The 18,140-nt window shown below is 38.2% G+C and overlaps 1 protein-coding gene across 3 annotated transcripts in view; it reads right to left on the bottom strand.

Annotated features, from left to right (window-relative positions):
- The window catches only part of ADAMTSL1 (ADAMTS like 1), a 464,565-nt gene that overhangs the window by 234,803 nt on the left and 211,622 nt on the right, over positions 1–18,140 (bottom strand). For all 3 annotated transcript variants that reach the window (XM_068552874.1, XM_068552875.1, XM_068552876.1), the window contains 3 exons: positions 14,287–14,491; positions 12,855–13,002; positions 7,442–7,526 (listed from right to left, as the gene is read on the bottom strand). In XM_068552874.1, the coding sequence (XP_068408975.1) occupies positions 7,442–7,526; positions 12,855–13,002; positions 14,287–14,491 (438 nt within the window). The remainder of the gene's footprint in view (positions 1–7,441; positions 7,527–12,854; positions 13,003–14,286; positions 14,492–18,140) is intronic.

Here is an 18,140-nt window from a genome sequence, read left to right as displayed (position 1 = left end):
GTGCATTTGGAGTTCTTAGCTTAATAAAAGAAGGTAGATTTTAATGCATATTATTTTCCCTGACTTGGATAAAAATCTAAAATGTTGTAAACTCAGAATACTTGTCATGAACCATTTCTTCTTCACATGGAGTGGAATTAGTTTATCTTGCAATTTTGTAAAGGTTTCTTTCCCTTAATTCAACAAGTTTGGCAAAGCTTTCCACAGAAAAGTTCAGTTCATTAAAAATGACCTTAATGGACTTAACATATATTGGTGGTGACAGGGTCCATACTGTATTTTGGCACACAAGGATCCCATTAATTTGTCTTTGCCACTCTCTAGGGCTCAGCTGAGCAGTAGTTCAGATTTAGTTCTGAAAGTAGCTCCAGATTGAGCATTAAGTGGAGACAGTAGGAGGGGCTGACAAATTTAGAACTTCTTGGTTTGCAAGAAAGGCTTTTCTAATGACTACATAAAAATGGCTCTGTCTGCTCTCTTGAATTTGTTATTGATTTTTCTGTCTCAGTGCATGCTGGGAGCAAACTTGGGGTATCAACTGGACGTAACTCAGAGTTGAGAGAGGATGCTTTTCCATCCGAGCATTTTCTAAACTTTCCTTATTCATTTTTGCCATTTGCTATAGATTTCTTTTGGTTCAAATAAAGGTAACTAACCCTCGTCCCTTAGGATAAGTTCTCGGCTAAATTCAAAGTGTGCCGCTTACAAGTGAGTCTTCAAAGAGCCTCAGAAGTATAGAGGAGACGCAGGAAGGTGGTGCTAGCTGGGGAACCACTAGTTGAATTTGGGGTTATTTGTGGTTACTTGTGGTTCTCTCACATGTCACGTGATACAACGTGTATGAGACAGAGATAAGACCTGCCTCAATTTCTCCATTTGTAAATGAGTAATTATTATACAATTTTACTTTCTTAAATATTCTCTAAGAAGATGAATGATGCTGGAAAAGGTCCAATCATAACCACAGTTAACACCTAAACAGAGTTTTCTGCATACCAGGTACTTTACACATAACTTAATCCTCTAAATAGCCTTGTGATATAGATACCATTATTCATTATTCATTTCTCAAATGAGGAAATTAAGGTCTCTGGGGTTAAATGATTTGTCAGGGTTCCCTGTTACTGTTGGGGGATCCATGATTCACACCCAGGAGGCCCGTCCCTGGAGCCCACACTTTTCACCACTGTGCATGCTGCTACCATGCATGTAGCTTTGATCAATAGTTAAAGTGCTTTTTACTTTGATTCCAGCGGGGCTGTATTCTTGTTTGAGCACACAAATATACAGACTCATCCCCCTCACCAACTCACATAGTTGGCAGCCTGATGTACCTGAAAAAAAATTTCATATTTTAGGAAATTATCTGTGGTTTCAGTAGTGTATTTTCAACACCTACCAAGGATTAGTGAGGTACATCTACTGATACAAAATATCTGATCATTTGCTATATAAAAAGATACAATGATCTTTCCTCAAGTGCTAGTTTTGGAGTCAAAGTCAGATACACAGAAATTCTATCATAATCTGCGAACCCCCAGTTTACATTTATATCCCCCCCAAGCCCCTTCAGTGTCTACTGCATTCTTCTTTCACTCATTTCTCATATTTGTGCATTTTTACCATGTACTAGCTTAACTATCCTGATATTGTAGCTCAGAGGAACACTGGGTAGTAGAGAGAGTTTGGGAATTCAATAAATAATTCTCCTACACTCCTTGTGAAATAAATAACAGAATCGTGCTGTGCGTACCCAAACACCAAATGGCATTTCTTCAAAATGGCTGGCTCGTTTGTTCAGTCTGTGGATGACTGGCCAATACTTTGCTCACAATCTTATCATGCCTGTGGTAAGCATGCACTCAAGGTTCCTTGAGGGCAGGGAGTATTGGGTTTCTTTTGTACAGTACCTGCACTTGACACAAAGTCTGGCCCAGAGCAGGTGACTTAAAGAGTGAATTCAGCTTCTTTCATCAGGAGGTGTGAACAATTAGCAGGTCCAGTGTTATTTAAAATACATAATCAGCCAAAGAATTTATATTAAGCATTCTGCAGAGGATATAAGGGATAAGAACGATTTGGGTAGACAGGGAGACCAGAAAGGAAGGAGTTGGAAAAGAGAGAGGTCATGATCGTTATGGGGATAAGGGCTCATTCAGTCTGGCCAGTATGAGGCTTTCACTCCGCCATGTGCCAAATCAAAATTAAATGCTTTTGTGCTTTTTTTATCCCGTAACTCTAATGCCATGTTCTGCTTGAACATCCTTTCTGAGGGTTTAATGATCTGCAAATAGTGTTTACATTTCTTGATCTTACGTGACTTTTAATTCTTAAGAGATATATCTGTTTCTCTTTATATAGAAGATGTTTCTTTTTATGTTCTGTGGCCTGAGATTCACAAAGAGAATGTACTTGAGGTACCTTGTATTGAGGATATGAACAGCAAAACTATCTGGATCCATTACCAAGGTTTGAGTCCCTAAATATCCTTTGGGGGAAAATATAAAATCACGTGTCACACAATTAACAGTCCTAACCACTTTAAAAAAGTATGAATTCACATTCTTAACCACTGAGTTAAGCCATCCACATTCTCAGACAACTTACTGGATATAAATATGGACTAATATAAACATATAGCTTAAATATTATATAAATATTATATATTTAAATACTATTTTCACCAAGGTGAACAAACCATTTAATGACTATAGGATCACCATGGAGACTCTTATTGGCTTTTCTGTCTGTATCTTAATTCCTTGTGGGTTCTGTTCACACAGATGCATGACAGGAATTTCCCTTTGCCTCTTATTGAATCAGCCCCATCACTAAGCTGATGCCATCTGGCATCCAGATATTACCTCTGCCTTCTGCCCACTTGCTTTCCCTCTTCTTCCTTTTTAATATGGCTCACACCAAGGTTATTTATGGCAATACATTTAAGGCTTGGGTATTGTGTTGCAGCCCCAAAATGTTTTCCTAACCATGCAGTAAGGCTGTTCACGAAAAATCTAATAAGATAAGTCAACATTTTTTAAGTGTAAGATCAAGGCACAGAGGACCACCCAATCCCACCTTTGAAAGGACAGCACCGTTAGGGGTCTCCACCTGCTGTATGCTGGGGTTTGATGGAGGGATGGCTAGTTAAAATAGCGGTGCTGGTCAAGTGGTACCCAAGGGAATCACCTGTCTCCCGTCACTTGTTCTGAGCCAACCAAGCAGAACTCCTGGCAACTGAAATCACTCTGGGGTGGACGTGACTTCCCTAGATGCCCAATTAGTCCGACCTTCCTCTCCCTGGGATGACTTGATTCAGAGAGCAGAAAGTCTAGAAAGAGAAAGGCAGGGCATCGAGAGCCCCCATGCCATCACCTTCTAGGGCACTGGGTGGCTTGCTAGTGGCTTGAAGGAGTTAAGAAAATGAAAAATTTTCTTCCTATTCCAAGTCAGATTAGGTTTTCTAAGAAGGCCAGCTGATTAACCACAGTAGCAGTAGACAGTTGTCTTGACAGGTCCTAGAGGTCACCATAGTTTCATTTTTGCTCAAGAAATTAAGCTGTCAAAGTGGCCATGCTGTGTACTTGGCTTGAAGTGGTCATGCTGTTTATACACACATCCCAACAAAGACTGAAAGGAAGGTATAAAAGCAGGAGATGCAAAATCAAGTCAGTGATTTCTTTAGCTTCTATCTGATCAATGAGTATAATTGTATGACCACAATGTAGTTCTGATCTCTCACCAAACCAAAGTAAAATTTTGAGCGTTTAAAAAACACCTAGAAAGCTACTTCCATATATTTGTTAGTGGAAGCAACCAGCTGGCATTTCAATGATGTGTCCTAAATCTAACATTACTCTCATCAGCTGGAGGCAAATTCAAAAACACATAGGTTGAATAACAGCAGAAGGGCATTCTGTCAGTCCCTCTCCCGTTTCCCCCTTTCTAGTGGTAGCATGGCACTGCTATTACCCTCAGAAAAATGCAACTCTCCCAGAATCTTATTTTTTTGTACAAGTCTATCTCAAACCATAATTCTTTCCATGTTAATTGTGTAGCAGGGATTTCTATGGATTTCTCAGCTGACATCCTTGGAAGCAAGTTCACTTTATTGCGTGAATTTATAAGGTTGTCTGTGCTTTATCAGCTTCACTAGCTAAAGCCCCCCATCCCTTAGTCTCAGTTTGGGGCTGGATCTTGTTCACGTTGTTCTGCCCAATTAAGAGAGACAAAGCTGCTTAAAGATTCTTGATGTAGGTCGTCAGGAAAATCTGATAAAAACATGTGTGTGGATTAAAGGCAAATTATGGCCACCAGTGAAAAGTCAGTTTAGAGCGCAGGACTCCCACAAGTGGGTTAAGAAATCATTTTCTGCAGATCAAGAAAATATACTCATCACAATATTCCTACCTCTGCACCATATGAATCAAATACACTGTAAGTAAACTAGGTCTGAGGAAAAAACAATGTCTAAAAGCATTTATAAATGAAGCTGCAGCTTCATAAGATGAATCTCATCGATAGTAAGTTCATTACTATCATGTGACCCAGTATTGATATTTATTTCAGCTATTCTATGAGACTAATAACTGTTATTTGTATCTTCTGCATGGCATTTAGTTTAGCGGAATATGTAACATACTTCTGTTCTATAAAGTTTTAGTTATTTCTTAGCAGTTCAGTTTTCAGTCTTTTACTATAGTTTTCTTCTAAACATGTCTTAGAGTGGTTGCTTTCAAACATATTTTTGGCTACAGTGATAACCAAAAATTTTTTTTTCATTTTGGGGTTACCAAAAGCATCTGACATTCAGTAATGGTATCTCCATATACTAAAGACTTTAAGCTACTGATTTTCCCATAGTATTTAATGAGACAGGCTGGTGATAATATTTTTATTCTACATAAGGGGAAGTAAATGATATTTGCTGTTTTATTACAGAACTCTCCATGTTAACTGGAGCCAAAGCAAGAGATAATAGTCCTGGACCACTGTTCTTGCTTCTCTGTATTAGTTCAGAAGTGACAACCACAGCTTCTAAACATTACTATTTAATTTAAGCAATGTGAGTCTCTTTGGTGGGGGGAAGGAAAGACTTGCTGACAGTGTATCATTTTTTCATTATACTATGGAGAGTAATTATAGGTTGTTCCATACATTCAGAAACTAGTCTGTGTGGCTTATAAAAAAGAAAGGATTAAGACCCTGCAAAATTATGTTTTTAAAATTCAAAATCAATTAAAAAAAATAATGTGACACGTAGGACCTTTCCTAGGGTCCAGTGCGGTAAACATGTAAAGTGTATTAAAATGTGGAAACCACATACCTTTCATTACATTATTCTACAGCTGTCATTTATTTCATTTTTGTATAAAAGTAATTATTGTTCTGAGCATAACAGTATACATTTCCTTTACCCGGCACTAGCACTCCAATTACAGTCTACTTCAATTCAGATTAATCATGCCAAGATGGCAATTCCATTACACCAAGAGTAAAATTTAATAATCTAATATATGGCTATAGTTTCAATGGTTAAAACTATGTGTTTAACTACTTTAGGGATTTTTGTTAAGATTAAAGTTACGCATAATGCATCTTAATCAGAATTTTAGTGGAAAACACTCATTACAAAATACAGTTGAATGTGGTCTATGTAATGCTTCTGCAGAAGCATTAAACTCTACTTACAGCTTTCATTTGAGGGGTATCTAATACAGAGAAAGACTTTTAATTATTAGTATAAGGTGTCTTGATCTAATTTAAACTTTGTTATATTATTTAACATTGGTCATAATGCAATATTACTCCCAGAATTACACTTTAGACCAAATGACAAAATATAATGTACAGGAGAGCAGAGTTTATTTAGGTAAAATAATACCTGTCTGGCTTTAAATGTATTTAATCTAGGAATACGTATAAGGAGTAACAAGCTCCAATTACATGGCATCTTTCCGTGTCTTAAATAGGACCCCTTAGCGGATTCAAGAGTTAATACCCCTCTAAAATGAACTGCTTCCTTCCTCTCCAGCAGCAAGAAGGTCTGTCAAGCCAGGTACTGGCAGGAGAGAAACAAAGTTTTAAGCCTTTATACAGTCACATAAAAGTTGCACTGTATCTTTAACCACTGCCTTTCCTCCAAAGTTCTGCAGGGGCTAGTTGCTTCTTCTTAAAGCCTTTTCTCAAAGAAGTTGCAAACAAAATGCTGTAGCAACTTTATGATTCAGAAATAATCTATGTTTTGTTTCTTATCCTTTTAAGTAAGAAATGTGTTACCTTACATATAAACCATTTTCCTGTGAAACCAAGTGCCATTTTTTTACAAATGAACTTTGTTCATTTTACCAATCTGTATTTTGGATTTCTTTTTCAATCTCTTGATGTTTAGGGTGTGATTCAGAACGCAATCTGTGTTCTGGCAAACCATATCAGATTTAGATTCAAACAGGATGACTCAGAAGAGGTTCTAAATTGCTTTTGAATATATAAATTATAATCTTAATTTATATATTATATTTAGTAAAATTTAAACTACAGGTTGAATTTGGAAACCATTTTGTATCCTGAATGCTGCACTGTGAGCTCTTGGAGGGTGGGTAACATAACATGTCTTAGGTACCAACGCATAGCACTGAGCCTAGTACTTGGATTAAATAAATTAATCTAGAAAATCATCAGTCAGAGAAACTGCTTTGGTCATAGATGAAATTCATCAATAAAGTGCTTTCCTGTATTTTTAAAAATGATGCAGCAGAGAGGCCTATCAGTGTATTGTAGTAGAATCGATATACAGTTATTGGTGAATTAATCAATCAACCTAGGTTTGTCTCTCTTCCTTGTTTCCTCTTCTGAAGTATCTGGAAAATCTGTGCCTAGTGGTCTTACAGATTTCATGGCCTTGATCAAACTGAGCCAGTGTGGGACCTTGATCAAGTGGGGCAAAGACCTGGTATCCATCTGATACCAATCCCAGCAAGAAAAGGAAAAGAAAAGCTAATAAGCTTCCTTTGACCTCGGATATATTTCACTTACCCTTTCATTTTTGTGAGTGGCTATACTGCAAAGCTGGGAGATAACGAGTATAAAAAGCTGCCTAGGCTTTCACATCAAATCTACGCTACATCATCAGATGCAGCCTGGACCTTCTCACCTTTGGCCTCTTGGCAAAAGAAAACAGGAGGCCAGATTTTGGAGAAGAGGGTAGGCACTACACTTTCATTTTCTTAGTTCATAACTGAAAAGATTTAGAGAGCAATCATATTTTGAGAAACACTTTGAAACTGATAAATCTCCAACTTGACAGCCCCAAAGCCTCATTCCACCCTTGGTAAGAGGAGTACACTTAGCTCAGAACCCATGAAAGCCACAATCAGCAAGACACTGCTTTCTTTAAACCAGTCAGCTTCAAAAGCAGAACAACTCATGGTTGAAAACTTACGAGGGCTCTTCTGACACAGCAGCTCCTTCTTCAAGCTCTTGAGCTTGTTTGTACCATGGTAGCTTGGCCTCTACCGGAAGTTTTTCTGAGAATTAAGTGCATGCACACAAAAGAGAAGAGGTTAGAACCAATTTAGGATTTCAGGGAAATTTCATTTTCTCCTCCCCAGTTCTTGATGTTGTACTACCTAAAAGTTATGATGTCAATAACTGCAACTATGTTTTTAGGTAAATTTCTGCCTTTGATGATAGTTATATGAAGAAAATGAAAATCAGATTTTAAAATGTTTAATAACACTAGTCTCTGCGTATAAGTCCCCTTTATTATGTTGATTAGCAAAGGAAAGTCTTTTTATTATGAAAATCATAACTCTAGAGCTCAGTATGTGTATAAAGAGTCATCGAAGTATCTTTGATTCCATTTCTTGTTGAAAAGATAGAGCACTATTTACCTTTTAAAACAAACACAAAGTACAATGGATTATATTGTGATACTTTCATAAATTCTAACTTGTTTTTCTTTTGCCTTTTGGCTAAGTGTGATCTGTTCCATACTGTAAAAAACAAACAAAATTGACACTCTGAAATTCACAAAATGTTGCTTTAGGCATCTGACTCATTCAATACCAACCCAAGGCTCTATGACAACTGGAATATGATCAACTTGGGGTCCACAACTCGTAATTTGACTTGCTTCAACTATTTATTTAGCTTTGGCCAAACAATTCAGAACAAGCCTCCTAACTACTTCCTAGCAAAAAAATGTGGAGGAGAAAAAGAAAGAGGGAGGTAATAACTGCTCCTACAGAAGTAACTGCCAAGATTCCCATTCTGACATATTTATTAGGGTCATTTATAGGCATATTTTGCCTTTACAGTATGAGCCAGTGAAGCTCTATCACCATTTTATAACAAATAATTGTAAAGATGAAAGAAATATGTCTATATATGCATACACCATAGGATTACATGGTATTTTAATGATGTTTAGAGAGCCAGACTTACTACTTAGTTGTGAAAATCCAGATTTTATTCTTTTTTTTTTTTATGGACCATTTTTAAACTCTTTATTGAATTTGTTACAATATTGCTTCTGTTTTATGTTTTGGGTTTTGGCCCCGAGGCATGTGGGATCTTAGCTCCCTGACCAGGGATCGGACCCACACCCCCCGCACTGGAAGGCAAAGTCTCAACCACTGGACCACCAGCGAAGTCCCCAGATTTTATTCTTGATAGTTAACCACAAACTGCTTTTCTTTCTCTGAAGTGGCTGGGTAAAGGACGAATGAATAAAGAATGGGCTATTTTAAAATAGAGGCATCACTTATCCTCTATGCACAACAATTGTTTATGGTCAGAAAACAAAGCCAGTGAGAAATATTGATGTAAAACTGCCAAAGCCAAAAGGATTCGCTAACATTTTGAATCCAGGAAGATGGTTCCGAAAATACATACATCATTTTACAACTAGCCCACCTCCCCTAGATAAATGACTCGGTCAATGAAGCCGTCTATGATAGCTCGACCCATCCCTGTCTTTCAATAATGAAGAATTCAGCTTGGTACTAATAGTAGGCTTTTAATACTTTACTGTCTTTTTGAACCGAACTCTGTCAGCTGTATCAGTGGCTACTTCTTCCTATATATATATATATTTTTAACACCTTTATTGGAGTATAATTGCTTTACAATGGTGTGTTAGTTTCTGCTGTATAACAAAGTGAATCATCTACACATATACATATATCCCCCTATCTCCTCCCTCTTGCATCTCCTTCCCACCCTCCCTATCCCGCCCCTCTGGTGGTCACAAAGCACCGAGCTGATCTCCCTGTGCTATGCGGCTGCTACCCACTAGCTATCTATTTTACATTTGGTAGTATATATAAGTCCATGTCACTCTCTCACTTCGTCCCAGCTTTCCCTTCCCCTTCCCTGTGTCCTCAAGTCCATTCTCTACGTCTGCGTCTTTATTCCTGTCCTGCCCCTAGGTTCTTCAGAACCTTTTTTTTTTTTTTTAGATTCCATATATATGTGTTAGCATATGGCATTTATTTTTCTCTTTCTGACTTACTTCACTCTGTATGACAGTCTCTAGGTCCATCCACCTCACTACAAATAACTCAATTTCATTTTTTTTTATGGCTGAGTAATATTCCATTGTATGTGTGTGTCACATCTTCTCTATCAACTCATTTGTCGATGGACACTTAGGTTGCTTCCATGTCCTGGCTATTGTAAATAGAGCTGCACTGAACATTGTGGTACATGACTCTTTTTGAATTATGGTTTTCTCAGGGTATATGCCCAGTAGTGGGATTGCTGGGTCATATGGTAGTTCTATTTTTCGTTTTTTAAGGAACCTCCATACTGTTCTCCATAGTGGCTGTATCAATTTACATTTCCACCAACAGTGCAAGAGGGTTCCCTTTCCTCCACACCCTCTCCAGCATTTATTATTTGTAGACTTTTTAATGATGGCCATTCTGACTGGTGTAAGGTGATATATCATTGTAGTTTTGATTTGCATTTCTCTAATAATTAGCGATGATGAGCATATTTTCATGTGCCTGTTGGCCACCTGTGTATGTCTTCTTTGGGGAAATGTCTATTTAAGTCTTCTGCCCATTTTTTGATTGGGTTGTTTGCTCTTTTTGATATTAAGGTGTATGAGCTGTTTGTACATTTTGGAAATTAATCCCTTGTAGGTAGTATTGTTTGCAGATATTTTCTCCCAGTCCATAGGTTGTCTTTTTATTTTGTTAATGGTGTTCTTTGCTGTGCGAAAGCTTTTAAGTTTGATTAGGTCCCATTTGTTTATTTTCGTTTTTATTTCTATTACTCTAGGAGACAGATCTAAAAAAATATTGCTACTATTTATGTCAAAGAGTGTTCTGCTTATGTTTTCCTTTAGGAGTTTTATAGTACCTGGTTTTACATTTAGGTCGTTACTTCATTTTGAGTTTATTTTTGTATTTGGTGTTAGAGAATGTTCTAATTTCATTCTTTCATATGTAGCTGTCCACTTTTCCCAGCACCACTTTATTGAAGAGACTGTTTTTTTCTCCATTGTATACTCTTGCCTCCCTTGTCATAGATTAAGTGGCCATAACTGTGTGGGTTTATTTCTGGGCTTTCTATCCTGTTCCACTGATCTGTATGTCTATTTTTGTGCTAGTACCATACTCTTTTGATGACTGTAGCTTTGTAGTATAGTCTGAAGTCAGGGAGCCTGATTCCTCCAGCTCTGTTCTTCTTTCTCAAGATTGTTTTGGCTGTTCAGGGTCTTTTGTGTCCCCATATAAATTTTAGAATCTTCTGTTCTAGTTCTGTGAAAAATGCAATTGGTAATTTGATAGGGATTGCACTGAATCTGTGGATTGCCTTTGGCAGTATGGCCATTTTAAGAATATTTATTCTTCTAGTTAAGGAACATGGTATATCTTTCTATCTGTTTGTGTTGTTTTCGATTTCTTTTATCAGCATCTCATAGTTTTTGAAGTACAGGTCTTTTGCCTCCTTAGGTAGGTTTATTCCTAGGTATTTTATTCTTTTTGAAGCGATGGTAAATGGAATTGTTTCCTTAATTTCTCTTTCTGATATTTTGTTATTAGTGTATATAAACGCAACAGATTTCTGTATGTCAATTTTGTATCTAGTGAATTTACCAAATTCATTGATGAGCTCTAGTAGTCTTCTGGTAGTGTCTTTAGGATTTTCTATGTAATGCATCATGTCATCTGCAAACAGTGACAGTTTTACTTCTTCTTTTTCCATTTGGATTCCTTTTATTTCCTTTTCTTCTCTGACTGCCGTGACTAGGACTTCCAAAACTATGTTGAATAAAGCTGGCGACAGTGGGCATCCTGGTCTTGTTCCTGATCTTTGAGGAAATGCTCTCAGCTTTTCACCGTTGAGTATGATGTTAGCTGTGGGCCTGTCACATATAGGCTTTATTATGTTGAGGTATTCCCCCACTATGCCCCCTTTCTGACGAGTTTTTATCATAAATGGATGTTGAATTTTATCAAAAGCTTTTTCTCCATCTATTGAGATAACCATATGCTTTCTATTCTTCAATTTGTTAATGTGGTGTATCACATTGATTGATTTGATTGATCTGCAGATACTAAAAAATCCTTGCTTCCCTGGGATAATCCCACTTGATCACGGTATATGGTTCTTTTAATGTATTGTTGGATTTGGTTTGCTAGCATTTTGTTGAGGATTTCTGCATCTATGTTCATCAGTGATACTGGTCTGTAATTTTCTTTCTTTGTGATATCTTTGTCTGGTTTTGGTATCAGGCTGATGGTGGCCTCATAGAATGAGTTCAGAAGTGTTCCTTCCTCTGCAATATTTTGGAATAGTTTTGGAAGGATAGGTGTTAAATCTTCTCTAAATGTTTGGTAGAATTCACCTGTGAAGCCATCTGGTCCTGAACTTTTGCTTGTTGGGAGTTTTTAAATCACAGTTTCAATGTCAGTACTTGTGATCGGTCTGTTCGTATTTTCTACTTCTCCCTGGCTCGGTCTTGGGAGATTGTATCTTTCTAAGAATTTGTCCATTTCTTCTAGATTGTCCACTTTATTGGTGTATAGTTGCTCATAGTGGTCTCTTATGATCCTTTGTATTTCTGTGGTGCCAGCTGTAACTTATCCTTTTTCATTTCTGATTTTATTGATTTGGGCCCTCTCCCTTTTTTTCTTGATGAGTCTCACCACCTTGTTTGTTTTTTTTTTTTAATTAATTTATTTTATGTATTTATTTTTGGCTGCATTGGGTCACGTTGCTGCACGTGGGCTTTCTCTAGTTGCAGAGAGCAGGGACTTCTCTTTGTTGCATGCATGGGCTTCTCATTGTGCTGGCTTCTCTTGTTGCAGAGCACAGACTCTAGGCACGTGGGCTTCAGTAGTTGTGGCTCACGGGCTCTAGAGCTCAGGCTCAGTAGTTGTGGCGCACGGGCTTAGCTGCTCCATGGCATGTGGGATCTTCCTGGACCAGGGCTTGAACCCGTGTTCCCTGCATTGGCAGGCGGATTCTTAACCACTGCACCACCAGGGAAGCTGTCACCGCCTTGTTTTTAACAGCAGGCAATATGGATAGTAAATCAGACATATATTTCTATAATATCTCCTTTCGAGCAAATATATCTGATATTTTTCAGCAACAGTCTTCTATCAACTTTCTGAACCAGGAGAGAATTATAGCAATACATAGTGCTTAAAAACAATGTGCAAGCAAAACCATTTGAAAGATTTTTAGAAAGAGTTAAGCCCATTTAGTAGAGTCTAAGTTACAAAGAATAGCTACTAAGAACACTTGGGATACTTAATTATATTCCAAGGAGTTGAAAACAGCACTGAATACGTACAACAATGACAAGACCGGTTACAGAGCCCCTGTCAAGTTACCTTTGGGTTTATAGCAGGGAGTGGGTATGATGCATTCCTCTTTTATGTGGGGCTTGGTTTTGGGACTACAGCCTCCGGTGTGCATTCCCCGATGGTCGATGCAGAGGACCACACGGTACCTGAGGCCCTGGCCACACGTCACTGTGCACTGGAAGGAGAATGCAAGAGAGGAGACTCATAGGCAAAGCCTTGTTTACTTTTCTTCATTTCCCACCTGAGACTTTTTAAAGGGCTCCTTTTACAGAAGGACTCCTGGTGGCTTTATACCACCTCTTACTAGTCATGGGATCTTTGTTCTATTTGGCAATTTGAGGGTGAAGCTGGCTGAACATTAAATCACTTGCAATTTCTTAGCTTTGGATTAGTCAGTCAGCCTTTCTTAAGCACCCACTGTGTGCAAAGTCCCAAACCAAGTTGCAAAAAGAAGGAGAAAAGAAATTATAGAGTGTGCCCGATTTTGATTACCAAGACTGTATGTCAATTTTATTAGTCACTTTGCTAATGACTGTTAGGTCCAAAGTATGGGAAATGCCAGCTCCCATGTGGACATTAAAATGTTTTTAACTTCCATCATAGCTAATTTATATTGCTGCATGGCTGATGCACTTGGTTATAGTGACGTGGAAAAAAGACGTTGAAAGGAAGTGATTCAATGGCCAGATGTAGACAGCACCTCCAGTGGTTCTACATGCCTGGGAGCAAGTCTAGATAGAAAGAGACGTCACAGCTCTGATCTGCTGCCACAAAGCCACAAGGCTAAGTGAATAGCCCTTTGCCATCTCTGTGGCTGAGGGCACATCTTTCCATCTCCTGTGCCATTTCACACCTTTTTCCACTAGCAGCCAGGAGCCCCCAAATAACATTTTATGCTTAAGCTGCTGCAGTGGCTTCCCTAATGTCTAGACTGTTTTGGTTTTAATTAATCCCACTTCACCTCCATTCTAATTATGTTGCTATCTTCATTTCCTCTTTTTTTCAGTGAATAATATACATAGTTTTCATCTTAATCCACTGAAGACACTTTTTGGACATAGACAATGTAGAAGAAATAAAAAATGAAACCAAACTTTTGGTCTACTGAGCTTGACCATCAGAACAGCGTACACAGCTTCAGGCTCAGTCATCGGTCTCAATTATTCTTGACAGACATTTGCCTCCTCTTGTCATTTGAGGGAATGTTATGGGGAGTGATAGAGGTTTCTTAAAGTAGCTTGAAGAAAGATGTTTGAAAAAATATATATATTTTTCCTACTCGTTTACTTTTGGCGGGGCTCGATTCGGGGCAAGCCTACTCTGGGGGCTAAACGGGTGGGCTTCTAGACCCCTCCAGAGGAGAAGCGGGGAGCTGCACAGGTTGGGCGGTGGGGTCATGATGAGGAGAGGGAAGAGTGGACTTACTCTCCTAACGAACAAAGAAAGAAGGCACAGTTACCGGAGACCACTCCTGTGCCAGCCATTTAGGGCAGTCAAAAATGTTGCAGGGCTGCACGATGGGCATCTTAGGGGTGTACATGCATTTCCACTCTTCCACTGAGGTGACATGCCCCTGGATGTCCTCCTCCACACAGGAAACTGCCCGGCTCTGGATGCCCCCCCCACACGAGGAGGAGCACGCGGTCCACGGGGTGGCCTCCCACCTACAGAAGCAAGGGGAGTCATCAGGGCAGACACGCACACTGCCCACCTCCTCAGTGAGCTTTCCCACCAACCCCTTCCCAGTGCCCATTGGGGCGATCAGGTTCTGAGAGGCTACACTCCAGAGAACCAACAGCCAGCTCTGGCCTGAAATCTGATGAGTCAGAGAGGATTCGATGCTGGCAAAAGTGCTCTGCAAGTAAGCCTCGAAGCTCTACACAAATGTAAGAAATTACTCTTTGAGAGCGGTCTACAAGGATAACTGTGGGGTCTGTAGCCTACTCCAAAGAGGGCTGTTCAGTCCTTCTTCTTACAGCTTCAGTATAGATTCTGAGTGTGTCTGCATGTGTGTGTGTTTTGTGTGTGGGTGTACGTGTATATATAATATTTACATTATTTTGTATTTTATAAATATATTTGCATCTATGTAATATCTATCTGTCTAAGTATCTATCTCAAGACTAAAATTGGTTAATCAGTTAACACTAATAGTTTGTACCTGGGATAATACTTTTCATTTTCGATGCAATACTTTATTACTTAGCTTCGGGATACTTTTACATGAGAAGCTCAAGAAAGATTCAGGTAAACCAAATACTCTTTCTCCCTTGCTTCTACAGTCATCAACTTTGGGAGTACATGGATTTAGCATAATTCTGATGTTCAAACTGTATCATCATTAAGGAGCCAAAATGTTAATATAGGCGTTATCTACTTGTTCCCTAGCTGTTAGGGGCGGGGGTACTGGCAGTTAGCACTCCCTAAAGAACTCCTGGAATTGTGAAGAAGTTTGGCTCTGGTTCAAAGGCTGATGGCATTGGAATCTATAGATAAAGTAAAGTAAGGGAAAAAATAACAATTTTGTCAATAGCATTTAAGAGAATTTCATTGATTTTTCAGATCTCTACACAGCTCTGATGCATCTGGGACCAGAGGCTGAGAGATATCTTTGCCCGATTCTCTTCTCTCTTCCCGTAGGTTTAAAGAATGTCGTAGTTTTTAACAATGAAAACATGGGGACTGGGCTTCTTCTTCTTGCATATATAGTCTGCTTGTTGATAAGGACTGCTAAAGATTTAAGATTTCTCTTAGAATTATGAGAGATATCATTGTAATGAGAGAAAAACAAAATGTCACCAAGTTGATCCACTTGAATAGTTAAATGTAAAAATACCACACAGGCATACCGTGGAGACGTGAATTATTCTCTACATGGGATTTCATGTGTATCGTGAGCCTGCTTTCTCTTTTGCAAGAGCCTGGATAATGTGTGTTTCCCAGTTACAGAGAATTTTTCTGCACTGTTCAAGTCTAGGCAACAACTGTTATCTCCACTGCCAACAGCCTAAACATGCTGCCAAATACAATATTTTCCTATGCATATTTCCCCAGGAGACACATAAGAAAATGTTATTATGGGGAAACTGAGGTCCTCTGTTTAGCCCTTTCGAGACTCTCTGTTCCCTTTCAAGAGAAGGAAGCAGCTCTGTAGAGAGTTTCTCTTCCAAAAGGGTAAGACCAATTCTCATTTGTCTCCATGTAAATCTCTGGAGAGCTGGAGGTGGATAACAGGTCTGATTCAGACTGAAATTGGGCTGAATGTATACGTACAAATTTGCATTAGACTCAGTTTGACAGTGAACTGGGAATATGTTTTGAACGGACATTTAATCCCTTAGAACATTAAGATGCCATAAAAAGAGCACATTTTCTAACTGGTACTCTAACATCCCTAAACTGGACCCTTCTAAAGAGACAGTGATTAATTTCTGTCTCAACACTTGGACCTGATCCATGGTGTAATTTTGTAAACAGTAATAAGTATCCTTTTCAAGGTCAGTGATCACAGAAAGACAAACGATTTGAATATTATTCCAGGTATTTATAGTATGGTTCCGGCACTCAACTGTAGTTCTATATGTGAAAAGTTATAATGTGAATCCTTGCCTAATAATAGGATTATGTGGGATTTCAAAGCAAAACATCTCAGTGCTTTAAAGAAAGTATAACAGAAGCTCAGAGAGGGCATCAGTTAGGATATCTTAAAACAGGGACCGGGTAAGTATTTGGAAAAAAAATATATATCCAAGAATCTTGCCCTGGAAGAATAAGAGATGACTTCATATATTTTAACTCCTTTGGCTTTTAATTTTTAAGTACACAGTGTGTTCAGTTTAAGAAATTCTCAAAATTAAGGATTATGTGGAAAAGTTGCATATATTAAGTATAAATTAAAGATTATTCACCAGACTATGTTCTTATATTATATTCAGATATATGTTATAGTCAAAGACTGAAAGCAAGAAAAAAGAATCCAAAAATTCTTTGTTTGTGTTAATGTTGTGTTTTGTATCTACACTTGTGGTCTTAAACCCATTCAAATAATTTCAATAAGTAAAGCCTTCTGCCTTGATCAGTAAGTAGCTGCCCTCTGAGAACCATTTTTGAGCCTTAATTCTTCTTAAGAAATGAAAACATATTCATAGAAATAACTTCCATTTAGTAAGGCTTTATCAATAAGGCAGAATATCTAACTTTAGAATTAGTTTAGTAACAGAAGTGCACGGGGTAAGAAATATAGTCTGCTTATTTGCTAGTTGTCTTTTCCCATTGTGATGCATGGACAGGCCAAAGTGTGCAGAAGACAGGGTGCAAATAAACATCAAGCAGGTTCATCTCAATCTCTCATTGAGAATATTGAGCTTCAGGCACTTGCGGGAAATCCGAATATATAAGAAATCAAGTTTAACCTAAGACAGGCACTAGTCATACCAGAGAAATATAAACAAGAGAGATCATAGATATGACAGAAACTGAGGAGTGCCATGACAGGAAAAACATCAACTTGATGTTCTCACCCCTGACACCCAACTGTGCCTTTGTCTCGAAATACACGGCCTTCACCCAACCAGATACATGCGTCCTATGAATACTTATTTTATAGATACAGGAATTAAAATCAAATAAAATCTTGGTTCAGTTAAATTAATCTTTTTATATTTTCATTCCATTTTTTTTTCAAGTTTGGTTCTGGATCAAACCAGCAAAAGGATACATCAGTAGCATTATAAAGTCATTTATTGTCTTTATCAATATAGTCATAGGAAAGTGGGAGGGAGCTGATGAATGAAGTAACTCCTTAGTGGAAGAACTTAAAAAAAACCCGAAACAATTATATATAGTATTAATCAAGTAACCCTTTCTATATGCTACCATTAGAATGGTGATAAGTGAGTTCCGGGCCAGTCACTGGAAGTATTTAAGTAGAGGCTGGATGACGACTCGTATTGGTTTATACATGTGCGTGTGCGTGTGTGTATATATATATATAATATGTCGGAATACATCTGTAGTAAATACACATATATGCATATTTGTGTAAATACGTGTGTTCACATATGCGTGGTGAATGGGTGTGATTATTGGGGAAGAGTGGGAAAATGAAGCATCACTGGGGAGCTGGACTAAAAGACCTCGAGGTCCTCTTTTTGTATTTCAATTCGTTAAGTATTTGAAGATTTTCAATCAAACTTTGCTTTATTTTACAGCTCAGAATAAAATTATTTTCTGGGCTTTGTTTAGTTTGAAATTGCGCAAACCACCGTGGATTATTTCCAATTATTTGTGATCTGATTTAAACCTTGGGTTCTA

This window comes from Eschrichtius robustus, chromosome 10 (genome assembly GCF_028021215.1).
Source record: "Eschrichtius robustus isolate mEscRob2 chromosome 10, mEscRob2.pri, whole genome shotgun sequence".
NCBI lineage: Eukaryota > Metazoa > Chordata > Mammalia > Artiodactyla > Eschrichtiidae > Eschrichtius > Eschrichtius robustus.
This window is presented reverse-complemented; position numbering and strand designations above follow the sequence as displayed.